Source organism: Monodelphis domestica, chromosome 3 (genome assembly GCF_027887165.1).
Source record: "Monodelphis domestica isolate mMonDom1 chromosome 3, mMonDom1.pri, whole genome shotgun sequence".
Taxonomy (NCBI): Eukaryota; Metazoa; Chordata; class Mammalia; order Didelphimorphia; family Didelphidae; genus Monodelphis; species Monodelphis domestica.
The window spans coordinates 270,764,253-270,783,650 of record NC_077229.1 but is presented as its reverse complement, the minus strand read 5'-3'; the positions used below and the strand labels follow the sequence as shown (position 1 = coordinate 270,783,650).

The 19,398-nt window shown below is 38.4% G+C and overlaps 1 protein-coding gene and 1 long non-coding RNA gene across 7 annotated transcripts; one reads left to right on the top strand and one right to left on the bottom strand.

Moving 5' to 3' along the window:
* Positions 1 to 3,775: 3,775 nt before the first annotated feature.
* LOC103103383 (uncharacterized) lies at positions 3,776 to 8,113 on the bottom strand. The gene is made up of 3 exons (XR_464794.3): positions 7,855 to 8,113; positions 7,145 to 7,378; positions 3,776 to 5,662 (listed from the first exon to the last, which is right to left on the bottom strand). It is a non-coding gene; the product is annotated as an uncharacterized LOC103103383 (long non-coding RNA).
* On the top strand, positions 5,662 to 14,410 carry ADCYAP1 (adenylate cyclase activating polypeptide 1). 6 transcript variants are annotated; one of them, XM_056823768.1, is made up of 6 exons: positions 5,662 to 6,526; positions 6,856 to 6,963; positions 9,795 to 9,929; positions 10,349 to 10,444; positions 11,737 to 11,871; positions 13,906 to 14,410. In XM_056823768.1, the coding sequence occupies exons 2-6, from the start codon at positions 6,857 to 6,859 to the stop codon at positions 14,084 to 14,086; spliced, it is 654 nt and encodes a 217-aa protein (XP_056679746.1). In that variant the 5' UTR covers positions 5,662 to 6,526; position 6,856; the 3' UTR covers positions 14,087 to 14,410. The 6 variants fall into 6 exon arrangements, with proteins under 6 accessions (XP_056679746.1, XP_056679747.1, XP_001368243.2 ...); XM_056823769.1 differs by having other exon boundaries at positions 9,792 to 9,929; XM_001368206.4 differs by lacking the exon at positions 13,906 to 14,410 and having other exon boundaries at positions 11,737 to 13,417.
* The last annotated feature ends 4,988 nt before the right edge of the window (positions 14,411 to 19,398 follow it).

Genomic DNA, 19,398 nt, shown 5'->3' with positions numbered 1-19,398 from the left:
TATATGTAGAAAATATAAAGCTTTTGGAATACGCCTCAGAGGAAAATGGGTTTCCAAGCTTTGCTAATATGTCTGCTTCTGCCTAAAACAAATGGCAAAATAATTTTTCACTGTGACTATGCCATTTTGCTTTTTTGACTAAGCAGAAATGCTTTATTTATGTGGTTTGGACAACCTTCCTTTTCTGATTGCTGTCAGAATGCATGAAACATCAAGTTTTCAAGGTCAGTAAAGTCAGTGACACATTATGGGTAAGATCATCAGTCACTTTGTCCAGGAATATATGGTACATTTAGTCCAGTAAGTCATGATGCACTAATATGGAACATTTGGGTTTCCCTACAGGTATAGTCTGCATGAAATGAGTCATTAGTCATTGAATTTACTGGAAGAGTCAGGAAAAACAACATGAAAGTTTGTCTTGAAGCTGAATAAAGTCTTGTAACTCATTTCCTTTAGCAACAAGGATCTTCACTGAAGTTGTTGATGTAGAAAGGAATCACTTTAAAATGCCTGTATAGTGGACTTCTTTTTTTTTTGGCTTTCAGATTATGTCAATAGTAATAGTGAAATCTTTTTCCTCTAATATTGAATTGTCATTTAGCATTTTTTAGATTTACAGAATATATGAACACTGTTGGGAAGGAGAGTTTTGATCATTGTCTAAAATGATCTTATAGCTTCAGAAGGCAGATATATAAGAGGGAGAAGAAAGAGGTGAAAGATAAAGGCATTTTGAAGAAAAATAAGTTCTGAATTTTGAGCATTTGAGGACAAACTAAAATAAACTGTCTCACCTGAATGAACTATTACTAGGCAGGCTACTTAAAGCCACAGAGTACTCTCTCTACATTTGATCAGTACTTCCCTCTTCCCATTCCTAATTTGTTCCCCAACGAAAAGTAATGCTTTAAAAACTTGTAGATTCTTTCTCCCTGCAGGGGGAGCAAGGAATTATGGCTAAGAAGGCTGATAGAGAGCATTGCATAGACATATGGTATTTAATTTTATGAAGTCATTTGCAAGCCTAATATTTTTCAATAAATATATCAGAAATATCAGTTCATCTCTTTAGCAAATAGAATTTCACCACTACATATGCAGAGGATTTCTTCTTTAAGTAGTTTATTGGTTTAGCACCATGGTTGTGAAACAGAGCCTAAGGCCAAGCAATGAGTAGTGGGGAACTTTTTGGAAAGAGTTTTAGGATTTAATAATTTGGCTCTTGCATCCATTTTGCCAGTTGAACATAATCATTTACATGTTTATTAATCCTTATACCCCAGACATAAAAGAGTCTTTGAGATCTAAAGGAGTGAGACAAAAATATAGCTATGCTGTATCTCCTGGAACCTTTACTTAGGACTATTATGTTATCCTAGGGAGTAGACAGCAAGCATCTTCACACACCTTCATCTTATTCTGACATAACACCATTTGTTTTGTATAAATTGCCTCCTATGAGAATCGAGTAGTAGAGAGGGAGAAGAGGAAACTGCATTTATATAGTAACTACTATGTGCCAAACACCATGTTAAACACTTTTTTCAAATATTATCTCAGTTGATCCTCAATAACTTTGAAAGGTAGTATTATCACTGGCTTACATGTGAGGAAACTGAGGTATGAAGTAGTTCAATGACTTGTCTAGTTACTCAGCTAGTATCTGAGTCTGGATTTGAACTAGGAATTGGATTTGTCCTTGGAGTCTGATATTTAAAGCCTATGTAACTTTGGACAAGTCACTTATACTTTAAGTTCCCCTACCACCCAATATAAAACCACAAGTTATAATGCTGTTGTTGATCCATGCTAATTGGGGGAGCTTTCTCCATGGATTTCTCTACCACAGTGAGACAACAGGTCCTAGTAAACAAAAAAACCAAACAAAAAATTTTATTATTGGTGGCAATCCCAAGTACAAATCACTCCCTAATTTCTCAGCTTGAAAAGAAATTCTCCTGCCTGAGAGTTACTTAGATAGGAGAATGAGGGGATATGGGTAGGAGCTTGTAAAACTCACCTATGATCTATAGGAAAGGATACTGGGACCTTCTTCTACTTCCTTAGATTTGTTTGGTTCTGATACAGGTAGAGTCCTGAGGATCTCTTTCAACCTTAACCCTTTTGAGTTAATTCAAAGATTCCTTTGGAAGAGATGTAGATGCTGATATTCTTTATTAAGAGGAACAATAGTACAGTCCATACTATTGTCCCTATTCCCTCCACTCCCTGTTCTGGGCAAAACACAGATTGAAATGGAGGCTGCATTTGTGTTTTAAAAGAGAGGAAATAGGGGCAGCTGGGTAGCTCAGTGGATTAAGAGCCAGTCCTAGAGACTGGAGGTCCTAGGTTCAAATCTGGCCTCAGCCACTTCCTAGCTGTGTGACCTTGGGCAAGTCACTTAACCCCCATTGCCTAGCCCTTACCACTCTTCTGCCTTGGAGCCAATACACAGTATTGACTCCAAGATGGAAGGTAAGGGTTTAAAAAAAAAAAGGAGAGGAAATATGTACTTCCTTGAATGGTTTCTTTACAATTTCATTGGATCAGGATTGGTAATCCCGTTGCCCTAGACATGGATATATATATTTTTTTCTTCTCTCAGACTCTTAACTGGTAGTGTTATCCTTTCTGATCTCTTCTTTTCATCTCTTACGCATATACATGCAACCAAGAAATCTGGCACACAATTCAGACCCACATGCACTTGTGAACAGTCAACACTGAGTATAAAATTGAAGGTAGAGATGAAGAAAAATCAGCCACCTTCAGAGGCGTTAACTAATCATAGACTTGGAACATCATAATGTGATTTCTCATTCCACCTTTCCTTGCCTCTCTCATTACTTGGAACCTACTTAGAGGCATCAAAGAAAAATCTTCAGGCCACAAGACTGTCTAGGAAGGTACAGAGCCATATAGTAGGCAGGAATGTGATTGGAAGGGATCATTTTGTCAAATGCAAAGATAGGGGAAGTTACTTGTTTCACTTATAGTGTACAGTCTATTCTGCCATCTAGCCCAGTCTTCTATTCCAGAAAGTTTTGCATTTGCCCATTGCTTTCCTTTTCCCACTATACCTACCATATAGCAAAAGCTAAAGACTGGCAGGAGTTTTCAGGCAAACTGGTGAGAAAGTTCTGGGAATTGCCTTTGAAACTAGCCTAATCTGAAACCTGAAACAATTGTGGGCTTGAAGGGGGCAAAAGCAATGCAATCTTCTTTCTATCCTTTGACTCCAGAATAGTAGACAGCCAATGAAAAATTCTTTTGCTTAGAATTGTGTCCTTGAGTCCTGACTTCACTGCATATGCATCTGAATACAAAGTTAAAGCATCTTTTCAGTCTTTCAGCTGGTTGATTGGATCTAGGTCTCATAATGTGAAAATTTCTAGTCTTAGATCTGAGTTTCTATATAAAGGTTAGAAACTTGCTCAAATAGCTTCAATTCAGATGGTAATTAATTTTTGCCCTTAGGAGTTCCCTGAGTTGCTCTTGTTCTTTTCTTTCTCTCTCCCTTTCCACCAGTAAGTCCCTATTTGCAGAGTTCACCCCATCTTTAATAGGCCTTGAAATCAACAAATTCCCCACATGGTGGCTCCCTTTCCTTACATTGAGTAGTGGACTTTCGCAATGAGTGTTGGAAAATTTCCAGTATATCTATAAATTGAATGCAAATCAAAATCCCCCTGAGATGAAAGAGTAGGGGTTTTAATAGGGTTCACCTTTGACGTCATTCCTGCGGAAGACCAGACTGCTAAAATCAGTAATAATTTTAGGCATTTCCTGAAGTTTATTTAGCCAGGTTCATGGCTAACTTTTAGGTGTCTTTCATAGGATGAAATATTTTATATATGTATGTATGTATACATACATGCATACAGATGATAGATATATGTATGAGTACATGTGCATAGAGGACATAAATAAATACTTGTGCAAACAAATGCATTTTGGAGAGTTTAATTATTACAGGCTATCTGATCTTAACTAGGTATTATATGGAATATGTTAATAGTGTCTTAACTGGGAATTCTTAGTTATTACTAGAAACATAAGAAAAGAATCATTTTGCTTCTTGGGAACAGCCTGAAAGAGAGAAAGAGAATGGGAGAGGAAGGAAGGGAGAAAGGTAAAAGGAGAAGGGGAAAGGAGAGAGAGAGGAGGGAGGGAGAGAGAGATTAAGAAGTACTCTTTTTACATTTTGGAATATTCAAGTTGAACTAAAATAGGTATTTTATACATACTAGATTCAAATCATAGGAATGTGAAATTAAAGAAATTGTTATCATTTCATCTATTTTTAAAGATCCAAATCATTAAAACGCACAGTAGTGACCATTGGTGGCTATATTTCTTAGCTTTATAGGAAATAAACCTACATTCTTGCACTGGATGGATAGATGTGGATCAGCTAAATTTATGCAGAGACTTAGAAAGCTCTTGTGGCCGTGGTCTTCTCTCCTTCCGTTCTGCCATCTCCACGTCATTTTCAGTAAAAAAAAGAAAAGAAAAGAAAAGAAAAAGCTTGTAGATTAAAGAGTTCCCAGAGGAGGGATTCCCGTTAAGAGTCCCTGAGCAAATGAACTTTTAATGGGAAACTTCGAGCTTTTCCAGTCTGTGTTCACTTCGCCACATACTGAATTCTAGGCACAGATTCAATTTTGTTGTGTTCAGTAAAGAAAGTAAAAAAATTATATTCCTCATTGCCCCAAATTCGAACAATGTCCCTTTTTCTTCATATAAAATAGAACAAAATACTCGACAGTCTTCAATTTTTAATAAATGGTGTTGGCTATTGAAAGTTAAGAAGAAACGATCCAATGATCCAGGAACAAAGGAACAACATGAGACTTTTGGCTAATCTTTTCTCAAATATAAGAAATGGCGCAGGAAGTGTTTCCATCATTATGAGGAATAATGATATATTCACTGGAAGTTGGAATTTTTTTTTATTATCATGATTTTTTTACAGTGAAAATTGCTCACACAAAATGTTTTTTTTTCCAGTAATTCTTCATATTTCAGAGCTTTAGTGACAACAAGCTGGTGATAGAGGCGATTTCTGAGTTTTGTGGCTTTAGCATCCAGACAGCTCAGCACCCCAGAGCTTGGACAGCTCCACTCTGGGAACTCAGTGTACTTTCCACTAATCATTCCACCCACTAGTCAGTCTGTCAATTACAGTTAGTCTAATTAGAGATTTTCCGAAAATTCTCCTAGACTTCAAAACGTCTTTTAAAAACACAACACTTCTCTTAATTTAATTTTCTGTCTTCAAGAATATATGCAAAAGACAAGGACATCTAAATTAAACTCATTTGATAGGAGGAGAGTTATCGTTTTTTTAATTCGGGACTGAATCTTTGTTTGGAGAGACTTGACAAAATAGTAATAATAACCAGAAGGGACATGGTTACAAAAATTAACTTTCTGATCTTCTTAATTCTCTGTGTGATTTTCTTTTCTTTAAGAAACAGGCAAATTTGAGAAGCATCAAAATAATTAGACTTCTAAAAAATGGAATGTGTGAGTGAGAGGTGTTTATGAGAAGTTGATGACTGGATCATCTCATCCATGAGGACAGCACAGAGTAGTTAATATGTTCCTTGAGGAATTGGATGGTGACGTCTTTTTCTGATACCGGATCATTACGTGACTGAGAAAAAAAAAAGGAAGTCATTTCATGAATAAAAATCGGAGCGCAACAGTACAACAAACAATATTCCACTTGTAAAGGTAACAGACAGGCAAATGTTTACAAAGGGGGCTCGAATAAAACTGAGTTTGAAATTTTTTTTTTGCTAGTTGCATACATATATATACGAGCACAGAGAGCTGGTCACTTTTGGAGTCACGGACAGAAGAAGAAAGCTGCAGCCTCAGCCACAGTCAGAAACGGACTATAGTGAAGAGTCGGAACTGCCGAATCGCACAGCTTACTGAGAGCTGCACACCACTGACTACGCAGCTTTCCTTTCCCTTCCTTCCTTCTTCCTTCCTTCCTTCCTTCCTTCCTTCCTTCCTTCCTTCCTTCCTTCCTTCCTTCCTTCCTTCCTTCCTTCCTTCCTTCCTTCCTTCCTTCCTTCCTTCCTTCCTTCCTTCCTTCCTTCCTTCCTTCCTTCCTTCCTTCCTTCCTTCCTTCCTTCCTTCCTTCCTTCCCTTCTTCTCTTCTCTCCTATTTTCTTTTTAGATGTTTCCTTTTGCCTTTCCTCCTCCAGATCTTTAGCTGTCTAACTCCTTTTCCTCTCTGCCCCCTCTCCTTCTCCCAGTGTCACACGCCCTCTTAGTTCTGTGTCTGCAAACTTTTGAACAGAATCCTCGCATCAGCAAACAAGTCCTCCTCCTCCTCCTGCTCCTGCTGCTGCTGTTCCTGCTCTTTCCTGCAGCTTTTCTTTAGACAAGAGGAGGAGGTGATGCCACTTACGTTGTGAACTATTTCGATTGAAACTTGGAGAAACAGTTTGCCCGCTGTCCTAATTGGAATCAAACGCTTTCCGTGCCGAGGTTTAAGAGTTGAATGGTAAGGAAAACGAAATCCAAACTAACTTGGACAGATGATTTTCTCCTCATCTTTAATGGAAGAGTTCTTTTTTAATTAGCAATTATCTTTGGGTGGTGTGTGTGTGTGTGTGTGTGTGTGTGTGTGTGTGTGTGTGTGTGTGTGTGTGTGTTGTATTCTGTAGTGAAAGGAAAAGGGAGGGGGCATAGACATTTGCTAAAACGTTATCTTGGAGTAGAAGCGAAGTATTTCTCCGGATCCCCCGCCCCCAATAATTTGTTTAGTGGCCTAAAGAGAAAAAAACAAATGGGGTGTTTTGACAGCTGTTTTCCTCCCTCCCCCTTACACAGAATGGCAATGTGTAGCAAAGCGACTCTAGCCTTGCTGATCTATGGAATACTAATGCATAGCAGTGTCTACTGCTCACCTGCAGCTGGACTCCAGTTTCCTGCTTTCAGGTATGTACTTGCTACTTTTCTCCCCCTCCTCTCCAGTAACATAGTCCAGGCCTGGTTAGTCTCAGATCTCTTTCCCATAACACCTATTCCCATCTTACCATGGTAGTCTCCGCCTGTCTGCACTTGTTTAGTTGCTGTGAGGTACAGTAAATCAGAGGAACAGGTTTTCTCTTGCACTTACCTTGCAGCTTTTGGGTTGGCAGGTGGGCTGTTTCAACTGTTCTTTCCCCAGTCCAGGACTGAGAGATCAGGGGGCAAGAGTGTCCCTTCCGGATAACAACTCCTCTCCCTCCATTCTCTCTCCTCCCCTCCTTTCTTTGTCAGGTGGACCACCAGGGTAAAGAGCTCACATCTTTCAGAATAAAGGACCCCTCAAAGGGGCTTGGATCATTATCTCCGACTCCTATGGTCTTTACTGGGGGGAAAAAAAAGAAATATTTTCTTTCTTTGAAAGGTCAAGGCCGAGTGTGCACAAATTCTTTGACTTAAAGTGTCTCCCCCCCCCCTTTTTATGCTTTTGTTCTATACCATCCTCTCTCTCTCTCTCTCTCTCTCTCTCTCTCTCTCTCTCTCTCTCTCTCTCTCTCTCTCTCTCTCTCTCTCCTCTCCTCTTCCTTTCATCGTCTTTGTCTCTGAACTCTCTTCCTCTGTCCTCTGTGATGCACTTCAGGGACGGATAGCGTTTCTCTCAAGAAGCTTTTCTGTCGATCGAATTTACTACTGTGTTTTTAGTCTCTGATCGTCGTTTGGGGTGATTGGTGATGGTTGGGGGAGGGGAGGAGAAGACCGTTAGAGAGGAGAGATAAAGAAATGGAGGAGGAAAAAGGAGGAAGACATCTAGTACAGAAGAAGGATAAAGAAAGAGAAATGGGGCGGAGGGAGCGAGATTACCCAGACTGAGATTTCTTGTATCCTCAGTTTTTCCCTCCTCCCATAACCTCTGGTTTCTAAGTGCTTCTGAGCTACTCTGCTGCTCTAGGCGATATCCTCTTTCTCGGACTACAGTGGGGGCTAGAGAGCAAGAAGGCGTTGCTTTGCTATTTGATAGGGTAAACTGGTTTTAAATTTGCAGGACCCGGGTCAGAGATCAGCAGCCTTTGGGTACCTTGGGCTACCTCTCCACAGGGTTCCCAGAAAAGGCATACACATACCTTTAATAACAGAATTTCTTTAGTGTCGGGTTTTACTTATCTGTTGTTTATTTGAGCAAAATGAGATTGGGGAAGGACTTTTCTTGGCTTTTCATGTCTTTTACCAGGGGGCCAAGTTGATCTGGAAAATGGCAGAATGGGGCGCAGACACTCAGGTCCTGAGTTAGGGCAATTAGGGGACAGTCAGGGGCTAGACTACTGTTTGCCCTTAGCCTCTCTTTGGGATATCTGGAGAATTAAAAAAAAACAAAAAAACAAAAAATCAAGGAGGAGAAGAAGCTCTGTCTGCTGCAAATCCAATTCAGAAAGGAGGGCAGAGTGGAAAAATGTAATGGCACAAAAACTAGATTCCAAAAGGACAGGACAGTTCACTTAAAACCTAAAAGTACCGTTGATCAAGATTTCCCCTAAAGGCTAACTTAGCTGTGAGGTTTTCTTTCTGAGTAAAAAGCAATTCCTTTAACCAATTTTTACTTTAAACTCCCTCCCCGCACCCCTCCCTCTCACACACATACACACTCGGGCTTGCATAGTGGCATGGAGTATCACACATAGTAATAGGGTCAGTTGGAAAAATAACTCCGAACCCTAGTAGCTGTCAAAATTTTGTTTTATTCAAATAGTGATTCTACTGTGCAACCACAGTTCGTCCTCACCCCACCCCCATCTTAGAATGAGTCACTACCTTGAATTCTCCCATGCTAATACCAACTTTTTTTTTAAAGGTTTTAAAGTCAAACTGTTCTTCCCCTAACTCCTCCTTTCCTTCTCCCGCTTCCCTAGAAGTCCCAGGATTGGGTGAGGGTAAGGGTGGGAGTGGAGGCGGGTGGTAGTGGGATAGGGAAGGAGTTGGGACTGGATTCAGTTACTGGGATTCCAGATACTGAGACTTGGACTGACAATTTCCATAAGCCCTAAGCTTCGAAGTAAACCGAGTGCGGGGCTCTAGCGAGAAGGAGCAGAAGCCAAACATTTTAAGTTTTGGGGCATCTATTATTCATGTCCCTGCTAGAGTCTCGCAGGCCCGAAATAGCAGCCGGAGACTCGCGGTGACCTAAATCAGGCCTCGGGGAAGAGTTCTCCAGAGCTCTGAGAAGGGAGGGCCGGGCTCTACACCACAACAAACCCCACCCATCCAAACCCTATTTTGGGGCTTTAACCCAGCAGCAGCCAGTTCTACAGCAGTACTCTAGGATCATTCCTTCACCCCCCCTTCCCCTCCCCCCCCCCCCCCCCCCCCGTCCCTTCCGAAGGCAAATCTTTTTGCTGCTTTGGTATTGAGGGAGAATGAGGTTGGTTGTACAGGAGTGTAGGCAGAGGAGACTTGTTCTCCCCTAATGCCAACTGCCTCTACTCTCTCCCCCAGAGCCCTCAGTTCCGACTCAGGCCAGAGTCCAGTACTTTTGGTTCTTAGGTATTGAGTGCTCGCTTCTCCCATATAATCTCTGCCCTAATTTGTAAGATGGGGGTGAGAAAAAAGGAGCATGGTTCCTGAAGTCTCACACTTGAAATTAGAGAAGGGATAAAAACGATTTATGTTCACTCCTCAAGTCCTGGCAAAAAATTAAATTCTGGTCTAGAGAATGAATGAAAATCTCTTCCTTCGTCCTCCTTCTTCCCGGAGGCGGGGAACTACCCAATCACTGAGTGCTTTCCTTTTCCTTGCCGTTTTCATAGCAGGCTGGATGATGGAGTATATGATGAGGATGGGAACACGCTCCAAGACTTCGCCTTTGATAATAGCCGCCCGGGCTTAGGAAATACAGCATCCATGCTGGGGGACGTGTACACGCTCTATTATCCATCGGAAGAGAGGTGATTACTCCTGGTCTGAGTAAGAGTTTGCTTGGAGAGACAGTAACCCTGGGATAATGGGTCTTGGGCAAGGAAGGTTGTGTATTTGCACGATTTTTTTTTACTGTATTAATGAGAAAAGTCCTCAAATATTTATTCATCCCAAGCTGCTTAATGCGGAAGAGAACGTTCAGAATCAGAAGTGTGTGCGCTCGTGTAGGGGGGGGGGGGCAGGGTTGGTTCTAATTATATGAAGACGATCAAATATACATGTGTATTTGAGAATGAGTGCGTGTGGGCAGATACCAGAGAAATAGTTATTTCACAAACAAATTCTCTTTAAACGTAGGAGGAGTCTGAGGGCTGTCCCGTTCCACTAGTCAGAGCCAGGGTTTGAGAGTTCTTTCCTCTAATATATCTTTTTCTTCCCTTGCATTTAGACAAACGGATGAAATATTGAATAAAGCCTACAGGAAAGTCCTTGGCCAGCTGTCTGCGAGGAAGTACCTGCATTCCCTTATGACCAAACGCACAGGGTAAGAGTTTAGTAAAGAGTTAACGGAGGCGCACGCGCGTGAGTGCACGTGCATGTCTATTTAGTGGGTATAGTGTCTGTGCATGCGTGTTTTCGCATACGTCTATACGTGCCCTGCAGTGGGCGGGTATGCGTCAGCACCTCTTTAGCGCTTTTTATTATCCGGTGATTTCAAGGGCTATCCATTCATTACCTACACCGATCATCTCCATATCCAAGTCTTGAACAGGAATTGTTGAGTGAGGAAAAGATCCAGTTAGAAGGAGGGAAGGTGAGAAATGCTGAGGGAGAATTAAAAAAAAACAACTTAAAATTTTTTTTAGTTTAAAGACTTAAGGTCCCATAGGAGGAAATTTAACCGTTACCTCCAAAACGCATGGATTGTTGTAACACATCGCTTTTATTTAAAAACAAAGCAAAGTGAAATTAAAACAATATCGTATGGGTTACTTTAAAAATCATTAGTTTTTGCTCGTGTCAGACAAGTTCAAATCCTGGGGCCTATGTGGTGCACATTACAGCAGAAGGTAACGTTTTAATAAAGCCCATGGGAAAACAGATTACATTTTCGCAATGAATAATTCATGAGATGAAAAATATTGTCTACAGCCTGTCGTCTTACATTATTATCAGGACTTTCAATTTAGCAAACGGAGATATTTCTTTGTTTCTCTGGAAGTGCTGTGGTTTTGATTGGAACCACACCCAACGTGGGTAGTCAAGAGCTTTATAAATAAATACTTGTCTAAGTAAAAACAAATATTTCTAGAAGGACAAAGAACGGATCAGATAGCCTAAGTTTCTCAGAAAGTTGGGTTTAGGTTAGTGTGGATCTCTGCTATGACATCCTGGAGGAAAAAGCATGCTGAGTGAGGAATTAAAGGAGTGGGTTTAATCCTGGATCTACTACTTCCTTGTTTGACCTTAGGCAATTTACATTTCCCCTTTAGAGGTTTATTAATATTAAAAATGAGGGTGGTGCTGGAGGTTGGAATGAATGACCTCTAAGGTCATTTCCACTTATAAATCTATGTATGAAGTTGTTAGGAAATGCTATCTTGGAAGGAGGGGAAACATGGTAAACTCTGCCCCTCCCCCCTTCTTTTAGCCTATTAAATCTTGGCAAAAACGAATTGCACGCAAGAGCAACGGGTGCAAGTGAGCCCCTGGAAGTTCCAGGTGTGGGAGTGGGGCGGACCCAGGTGATCCAAATGTTGCAACAGTCTTTGGTCTCCCCCTTCCCTCCCTCTCACCCTTATCTTCCTCCCTCTGCTTCCCTTTTTGCCTTCCTAGTGGGGGTAGCGGCGTGGAGGACGACTCTGAACCTCTTTCCAAGCGCCACTCGGACGGAATCTTCACAGACAGCTATAGTCGCTACCGGAAACAAATGGCTGTCAAGAAATACTTGGCAGCGGTCCTGGGGAAAAGGTATAAACAAAGAGTTAAAAACAAAGGACGCCGCATAGCGTTTTTGTAGCGATGAGTTACCTACCAGCTACCCTGTGTGTACAGTCCTCTTAACAGAACGAAAAGTCATTTCCAAAACTGACTGAATAGTCATCGCGCCTGTGTTCTATCTAAACATGTATTTATGTATGAAGTAAAGCCATTAAATGAATATTTTGATAATAATATTGTTTTTCTTTTGTACAAAGCACTAGAGAACTCACAGATCTACTTTGTGGACCAATCATTTAAGTTATATATACTATTATAAATATATAAATATAATAGAGAACAATTCATATAAAGCGTGCACAAGGAATGATAAATTCGCCTGAGCTGTTTATGTTTTTATATAAAATAAATAGAAAAAAGACAATCATTGTTTTGGATATTACTCTTATTTTTGTAACTGGAATTAACAGGATAGTATTTTTATCCACGACAGGGGTGGAGACATTAATACTGACCATTTGCTACTGTACATAAACACTGATGCCCTCTATAAGGGGATTATGAGGTTAATGATTTGGGAGAATTGCTGAAGCACATTCGTCCCCCCAGTGAATCTCCTTTAAAAAAAAAAAAAGGCTGCCTTAATTCCAGCCTGTCGTAAAGGGGCACTATCCCCCTTTCTAGAGATTTAAATTTTCCGCTTTCTTTGATTCCACTTGTATATGTATTTGTGTCTCCTCAAACAGTGAGCTTAGAAGTTAATTCTCTTGTGGTGAAAGAACAGCTCTCTCCAAATTGTGCCTCTCTGTTGACTTAGAGCAGTTGAGAAAGAAGGGGTTAGAGGAGGAAAGAAGAAGGCAGAGAAAGGTGACTGATAAAAACAAACGAGCCCCCTCATTCTCTGTTCCTTATGAATCAGTCACAGGACCAAGAACGTGAAATTAGAGCAGCTGGATTAAAGAGTTGGAAATTTAGATACAGAAAGAGTCACAGTGTAAGGCAGAAAAGGAAAACCCCAGAGAATTTTGAGCGGTCATAGGATAGGGTCTGAGTATCTTGAGGCAAATACAGTCCCACTAACTGACCTTGGGCAGCTCCGTATTGGAACTTGATACAAAGTATAATGTGTTTCTCTCCAGTGCTGTCCATTCTTTTCATCATGTGAAATGGCCAGGGTTCTCTCCTTTGAACTATATTCAATTGGAGTTGTTCCTTTCTTTGTTGTTTTCCTGTAGACCCTTCTTCCCCATCCCCCCCCCCTGCACTATTTAATCACTGTTTACCCTTTTCATTCACTACTTTAAAAAATTGTGAATGCTTGTTCTCACTCTTTGTTCTGTTTTATGCAAGCTCTTATTGTAAAGTTTAGGAACCCCTGTTGTAGCTACCACTAAATAATTATGCACTAACTACAAAACTTTTGTTCTTTGTTTGTTGAGTTTGGAGGTAAAATGTATTTTTCTACATTATGCTTATTGCTCAGTAAAATTTATTTCATAAATCATTTTGTCATATTAAAATGTATAGTGTTCACATACTGTTCAGTTCTACCCACTGATAAATCATTTTAACATCATCTTTATATGTATGAGTACTATCTTACCTTTTATTTATTTATTTTTGGTCAAGAGTGAGACAAAACAGCCTCTTTCAGACGCAGAGAACTTCCTGGTCCTCTTTGACTAAAGAGGGCATGTCTGTCTGTTTCTTGTCATGACACTGAACATATTCTGGAGTAATCGTTATACAAAAGCACCCCAACCTAACGTCCTCCCCAACAAGTAACAACATTGAATCCAGCCAGTCACTCCTTTAAATTTATTACTGATTTCTTAAAAAAAAAAAAAGACAGCTTGTAAAGTTTAAAAGAGCTTTCATTTTCCTTTACCGATTTGATCAGTATGAAGTCATAAATCAAAGAAAACAGAATTGGATTTGCAATCCCATGTGGGATGGATACTGGTAGCCGATCACATTGCAAACAGTAGTACCACAGAGACATTCGATCTGTGCCCAAGTCTTGTGTATGAAATCAATCTTACTTTAATTTTGCATTCTCCTCAGGCAATGTGACGCAGGATGCAGTTTGCAGCTTTCGTGCCTTTCTTCGCCTTTTAAATCGCCACGAATCACAGATGGCTATTTAGTGGCCCTACAATGCTGCAACACATCAGCTTGCATTTTAGTCTTAATTATTTGTTTCTTTGGTAATGGGCAGACTTTTCTGTGTTTGTGTCAGCTGTAGTAGTGAATTAGGGCTCTAGTTAACATTTTATTTTTGAAGTCTAGTTTAGTGTTCCAGTGGCTAGCTGCAAACATTCTATAGATATCACCTAGATTAACCTTTTGTATACCTTTTAGTAAGCCAAGAGCCTTACAAAATTGGATCAGATTTAAGCTACAGTCATCATTTAGGTAGATGTCAGTCTTGAAGATCTTATTTTGTGTGCAACTGATTATAAAAACTTAAACAAGTATGACTACACACATGATATCTATAACTAGGACTTTGATAACTGTTATATAAGTGTGTAAAGTTTGTATTAATAAATTTTTGTAAACAATGCAACTTCGTCTAATGTTTGGAGAAAAAAGACATCTAAATAATAATATGGGAAACCTTAAAAATCTTCTAAAAGTAGATTTTCCTTAGAAAAATAATATTTTTTCACAGTCAGAACACATATGTTCCTATAAAATCATCTATTATTTTCATGAACCATACTTGGGTTATTGGATTCAAGTAAATTTAAAGTAGCTACTGAAGCAGAACAGTGAAGATATTAAGCTGTTAAATAGTTGAAAATATTGGAACATTAATAAAAACTACAGCCAAGATTAAACTGGGTCCCTAAGGTTACAATATTCTAAATTCTAGCAAGCTTAGGTTAGCAGCACTGGACAAGATACCTCCTTCTGCTGTCTTTCTTTAATAAGCAATTTTGTGAACGAAAAATGCTTTTGGTGTTTTGCATTTGAAGCTAACTTAAAATATCTGCTTTGGAGGGTTAAACTATATATAACAAGAGGCAGAAAAAGAAGTTTCACTTAAAATGTACATGTAGCAGTCAAAAGGCATTTTTACAGAGAGTTAATTAAACACATTTAAAAGAAACTATACTTCTTGGCTAGGGGAAAAGTGGAAAGGCATTTGGAAATTATAAGATTTATCAATTTACATTAAGGAGTTTGAATGCAAAGCCATCACCTAAATATCTCCAGTGTGACTGGAAAATTCTCAGCATCCTTTGCAAACCCATAATTATTTGGGCTAAATCAGTTACTGGAGTTAAAGCATTTTATTAAAAAGTTCCTCATTATTGAATTTAAGTTGCAGGACTTCTCATTCTAATACTACACCAGTGAGATTAACCATTAATAAGATGGGACCATTTAAAATGGATAAATAAATCAAAACAATAACAAAAGCTGGCAAGATATGAAAATTTGTGTTAAAATGTTTAATTTATATGTTGATGGGTGATTAGAAAATTACTCTTCAGATCATAGCTCAGTTCAGCCATCTAATACATTTAAGAAAGATTCTTGAGGACCATGCTGTTCCAAATCTGTAAATGTTAACACAAAACTGGAAGAATAATTGCACTATTCACTATTTTCTTGTTCTTTAGCATTTTTTTGTTGTTGGGCTAAGTGACTTTTTAAAATTATGTCATCTCTCCACCCCCAGAGCAACCTGATAGTAAATATTCTTATGGCAATATCATAAAAGGAAAAATGGCAAGTCAAAGAAAGTTAACTTTATAAACTTTAGGGAGGGACTTTTTTTTTTTCCTTTGGCCAGGATAGAAAGAATAATTCTTTGGCTATTATTCTCAGTCAACTGTTCCAGTCATGTTTACTGAAAGTGGCAGTATTTTCTTGGTAGATTTTATTCTGAATTCAGTTCCTGAAGAAGGCTCACAAGACAGTGTTGTAAGACACCTCCATCTATAGTTTTTGATTTGTTTTATTTTCTTTCTTTTTTTTCTCCATTAGGAAAACCCCAATTTAACATGGGGTTTAGGGATCTGTTCATGGAAATAGAAGTAACAAGGATCAAAGTCTGAGGGGGGTGGTGGTGACTAAGATTTATGTGGATTTAAACGTGATAAATAATTAAATTTAGTAGCCATAAAATATTCAAATCAATGAACTAGGTCCATCTAGTGTTTAGCTATCCCTGAAACTAATCTAGATGAAGTCCCACTCCCTCCTCCCCCACTTAGAAATTTTGGTAATTCTTTTAGGCAACTAAGACCACCATTTGATAGTCTGAGAAGTTTTTTAAATAATTTTTTTTACTGAATTATCCTGAAAATGTTGAAATATCCATGAGAAAATAGCTTCAGTTCTCTACTAAATATTTCTATCAGATATCCAGCTGTCTCCACAAATGTAAGAAGCCCAAGAGTAAACATTGTGTGAATGGCCCCACCATTTCCTCAGAAGAGCTAGGACAAGGCAAGATTTGAAAATTGTGTCCCTCTGTATCTGAATATTGGTAGCTTGTGGGTTAATATGTTAATCCAATTTGTCCCTGGATCTTTGACAATAACACTTGAAGAAATATCACAAAATATAGTCCCATGTGCCACAGAGAAAAGAATTTTCTACTTTTAGAAATATGTGTAATTCCTCATCCCACCACCTTGTATGTTGTGTTCTAAATACTGCTTATCTTTCTCACCATTATGTTTAGTTTTATCTTTCAGTAATCCTATTAAATGATATTTTTTACATTTAATAATGTACTGTATAAAGGTAGCTTTCCTTCTTCCCTGGTATCAATTAGATCTCCTATATCTGATTAAATAATTCAGAATCTCCTAGAATCATAAAATTAGACTGGGGATTGGGTGGAGGGAACTTTGGAGACTTTTATTTTACAGATAAGAAAATTGAGGTCCAGGAAAGTGAAGTAAATTACTCAAAACTAGTGATAGTGATTTGAAGAACTGGAATTTGAGCTCAGATCCTTTGACTCCAAGTTTAATACTCTTCTTATTGTACTTTGCTATCTCAAGTCCTTTCAAATTTTCCTTTGGAGAAAAAACAAGGCCATTCTTCTTTTCTCATTGGAAATACCTTAAACTAGGTGATTTGTTCTATCTGGAATAATGCAATACTTTTCTGAATTGGTTCTCTACATGCTCTTAGTATTTACTTCCTTCAATCCTTTCTGCATATACATTAATTTCCCCCAAACATCCGAGCCATCATAACATTTCTTGACTCAAAAACATCAGATGACTCTCTTATTTTTAGGATGAAGGCAAAACCCAGGGTGGAATAGGAAGTTCTTCAAAATCTGGCACCACACCACTTAGCCCACCTTTTTTTTCACTATTCCCTAATACGAACACTCTGCTGTGGGCAAATGATCTCTTTATTATTTGCCAGACACAACATTGCCTGAAATGCCCTTCTGCTTTTTTCTTTGTCATTCTAACCATATTTAAAGTTCAACGCAAACACTAGGTCCTCTGGAGTGGGGGGATTGTTTTTAATTGTGCCAATTGATAGTGATCATCTTCTTCTCTAAAATCTTATAATACTGATTGTTTTTCATGTATTCGAGTACTTAGGGGCAGCTTGGTCGTGTGTGTTGGATACAGTGCCAGGCCTGGAGAAAGGAAGACCCTAGTTCAAATGCAGCTTCAGATACTTACTAGCTATTTGACCCTGGGCAAGTCTCTCAACTCTATTTGCTTTGATTCCTCATTTATAAAATGAGCTGGAGAAGGAAATAGCAAATTATTATAGTATCTTTGCATAGGGTCACAAAAAAATAATATATTACTGAAATGACTGAACAGCAACATTTGAGTACTTGAATCACATAGTGCCACATATTGTTCCCTACTTTTTATGTCTATGAAAAGATGAACGAGGTTTGAATTCCACTTCACAAACTCTTCAGTTGTATGACCCTCTGACCCAGTTAATTTCTCAGATGGTCAGTTTCCTTATCTGTATAATGGGGAAAATAATAATATCTTATAAGGCCATTATGAAGATCAAATGATATGATGTATATAAAGTGCTTTGCAACTCTTAAATCCCTTCATAAATGAAAGTATTATGTGTTTAGCTTGTCTTCCCAACTAAATAACTTGCTAAGAGAGGGGGGTAAACTTAACACTTTTTGGGTGCCTGAAATGATTTGAGGTATAAAATAGATCTTGATAAGTATTTGTTGAATGAATGAATTAGCTAAAACTTAGAAGAATTTGACTTGGTGTACTGTTGAGTGTGGTCCATTTTTCTTGTTTTGCAGTAGGACCAACAATAATGCCAAACAGGGTATGAGGCAAACTTATAAAATGATTCTTTATGGTGACTCAAACTAAGTCTCCTCTTGGAAAAGACCTATAGAAAATGCATGTCAAATCAATTATTTAGTATTTAGTAATCATTTAGTATTATTTAGATAGGGCTTGTGATTGTGTTAATAACTAGATTGAAGTCACAAGAGTTCAGTACTTTGATGGGGAAGAAAAGAAAAGAGAGATCACCTCCTATCTGAAGGCAACAATACTTCTTCCTAAAATGAGGGAAAAGGGATTTCTTATGATACTGATTGGGGAATAGATTCTCCTTAAAGTAATAATTAACTGAGCAGTTATCAATTCCTGTAAAAGAAACATTTCCCTAAAATGTAATTATTTAATTTGACACATGAGATCATAGGCAACAAAAAGGACACAAATGGACCTGAAGTGTGTTGATTAAAAAAAATAGCATTTCTGTGTTTCAACAGGTGATGCTATTGGATACCATTTAATTATTTTTTTTTCTAAGTAATGTCTTTGTGCTACTTTACACAAAGCTGACATGGAGTGGGAGGAGATGTAGGGTGGGTGGTATATTACATATAAACAATTGAAAAAAGCAGGTGGGATGCTTGGATCTGGTTCTTTTTCCATATCATGAAAGAAAATGGACCTTCTCTGAGATTAACTAGAGTGGCCTTTGGAAAGTAGACTAAATCTGGTTCTGGAATATATATATATATATGCATATATTATATATAAACACATACATATTTATACATTACTTATAGTGTCAAAGGCATGGTCCTGGGACTGTTCCAAGTATTCATTTCAATGTTTTTTTTCTTTCTGACATTGTCACATTGTTCCCAATGGGGGCTTTGGGGATACACAGGTCTTTATACTTCTTCTTGTCGCCATCTTTTCTTTTTAAAGTCTGTATGTTTTCTACAATAGCCATAAATATATCCTTTTTTTGCATGTATCCCTGGCAACTTCTTTGAATGATGGCAGATGACTTATACTTTCTGAATATGTACAGTTGAAGAAATGTAGACTGATACAGTAATCACACAATTAATGAAAGTTGGAATGGGGCTTGCTAGGTCCAGTGCTCCTATATTACTTTTTGGCTGTATGCTTTTTACATGAAGTGTACTTATTTTACATACTGAGGAAATCAATTGCATTCTTCAATATTAATCCTTTAGAGTCATAGGTAATCATTTCTTTGATCAGAATCCTCAAGCATTTCAAAGTTGTATATGTTGTGGCAAAGACC

Coding starts and splice junctions, on each gene's coding strand:
- ADCYAP1 (XM_056823769.1), top strand. CDS start 6,857: ATGGCAATGTGTAGCAAAGCGACTCTAGCCTTGCTGATCTATGGAATA. Junction 9,930..10,348: donor TATTATCCATCGGAAGAGAG/GTGATTACTCCT, acceptor CCTTGCATTTAG/ACAAACGGATGAAATATTGA. Junction 10,445..11,736: donor CTTATGACCAAACGCACAGG/GTAAGAGTTTAG, acceptor TTGCCTTCCTAG/TGGGGGTAGCGGCGTGGAGG.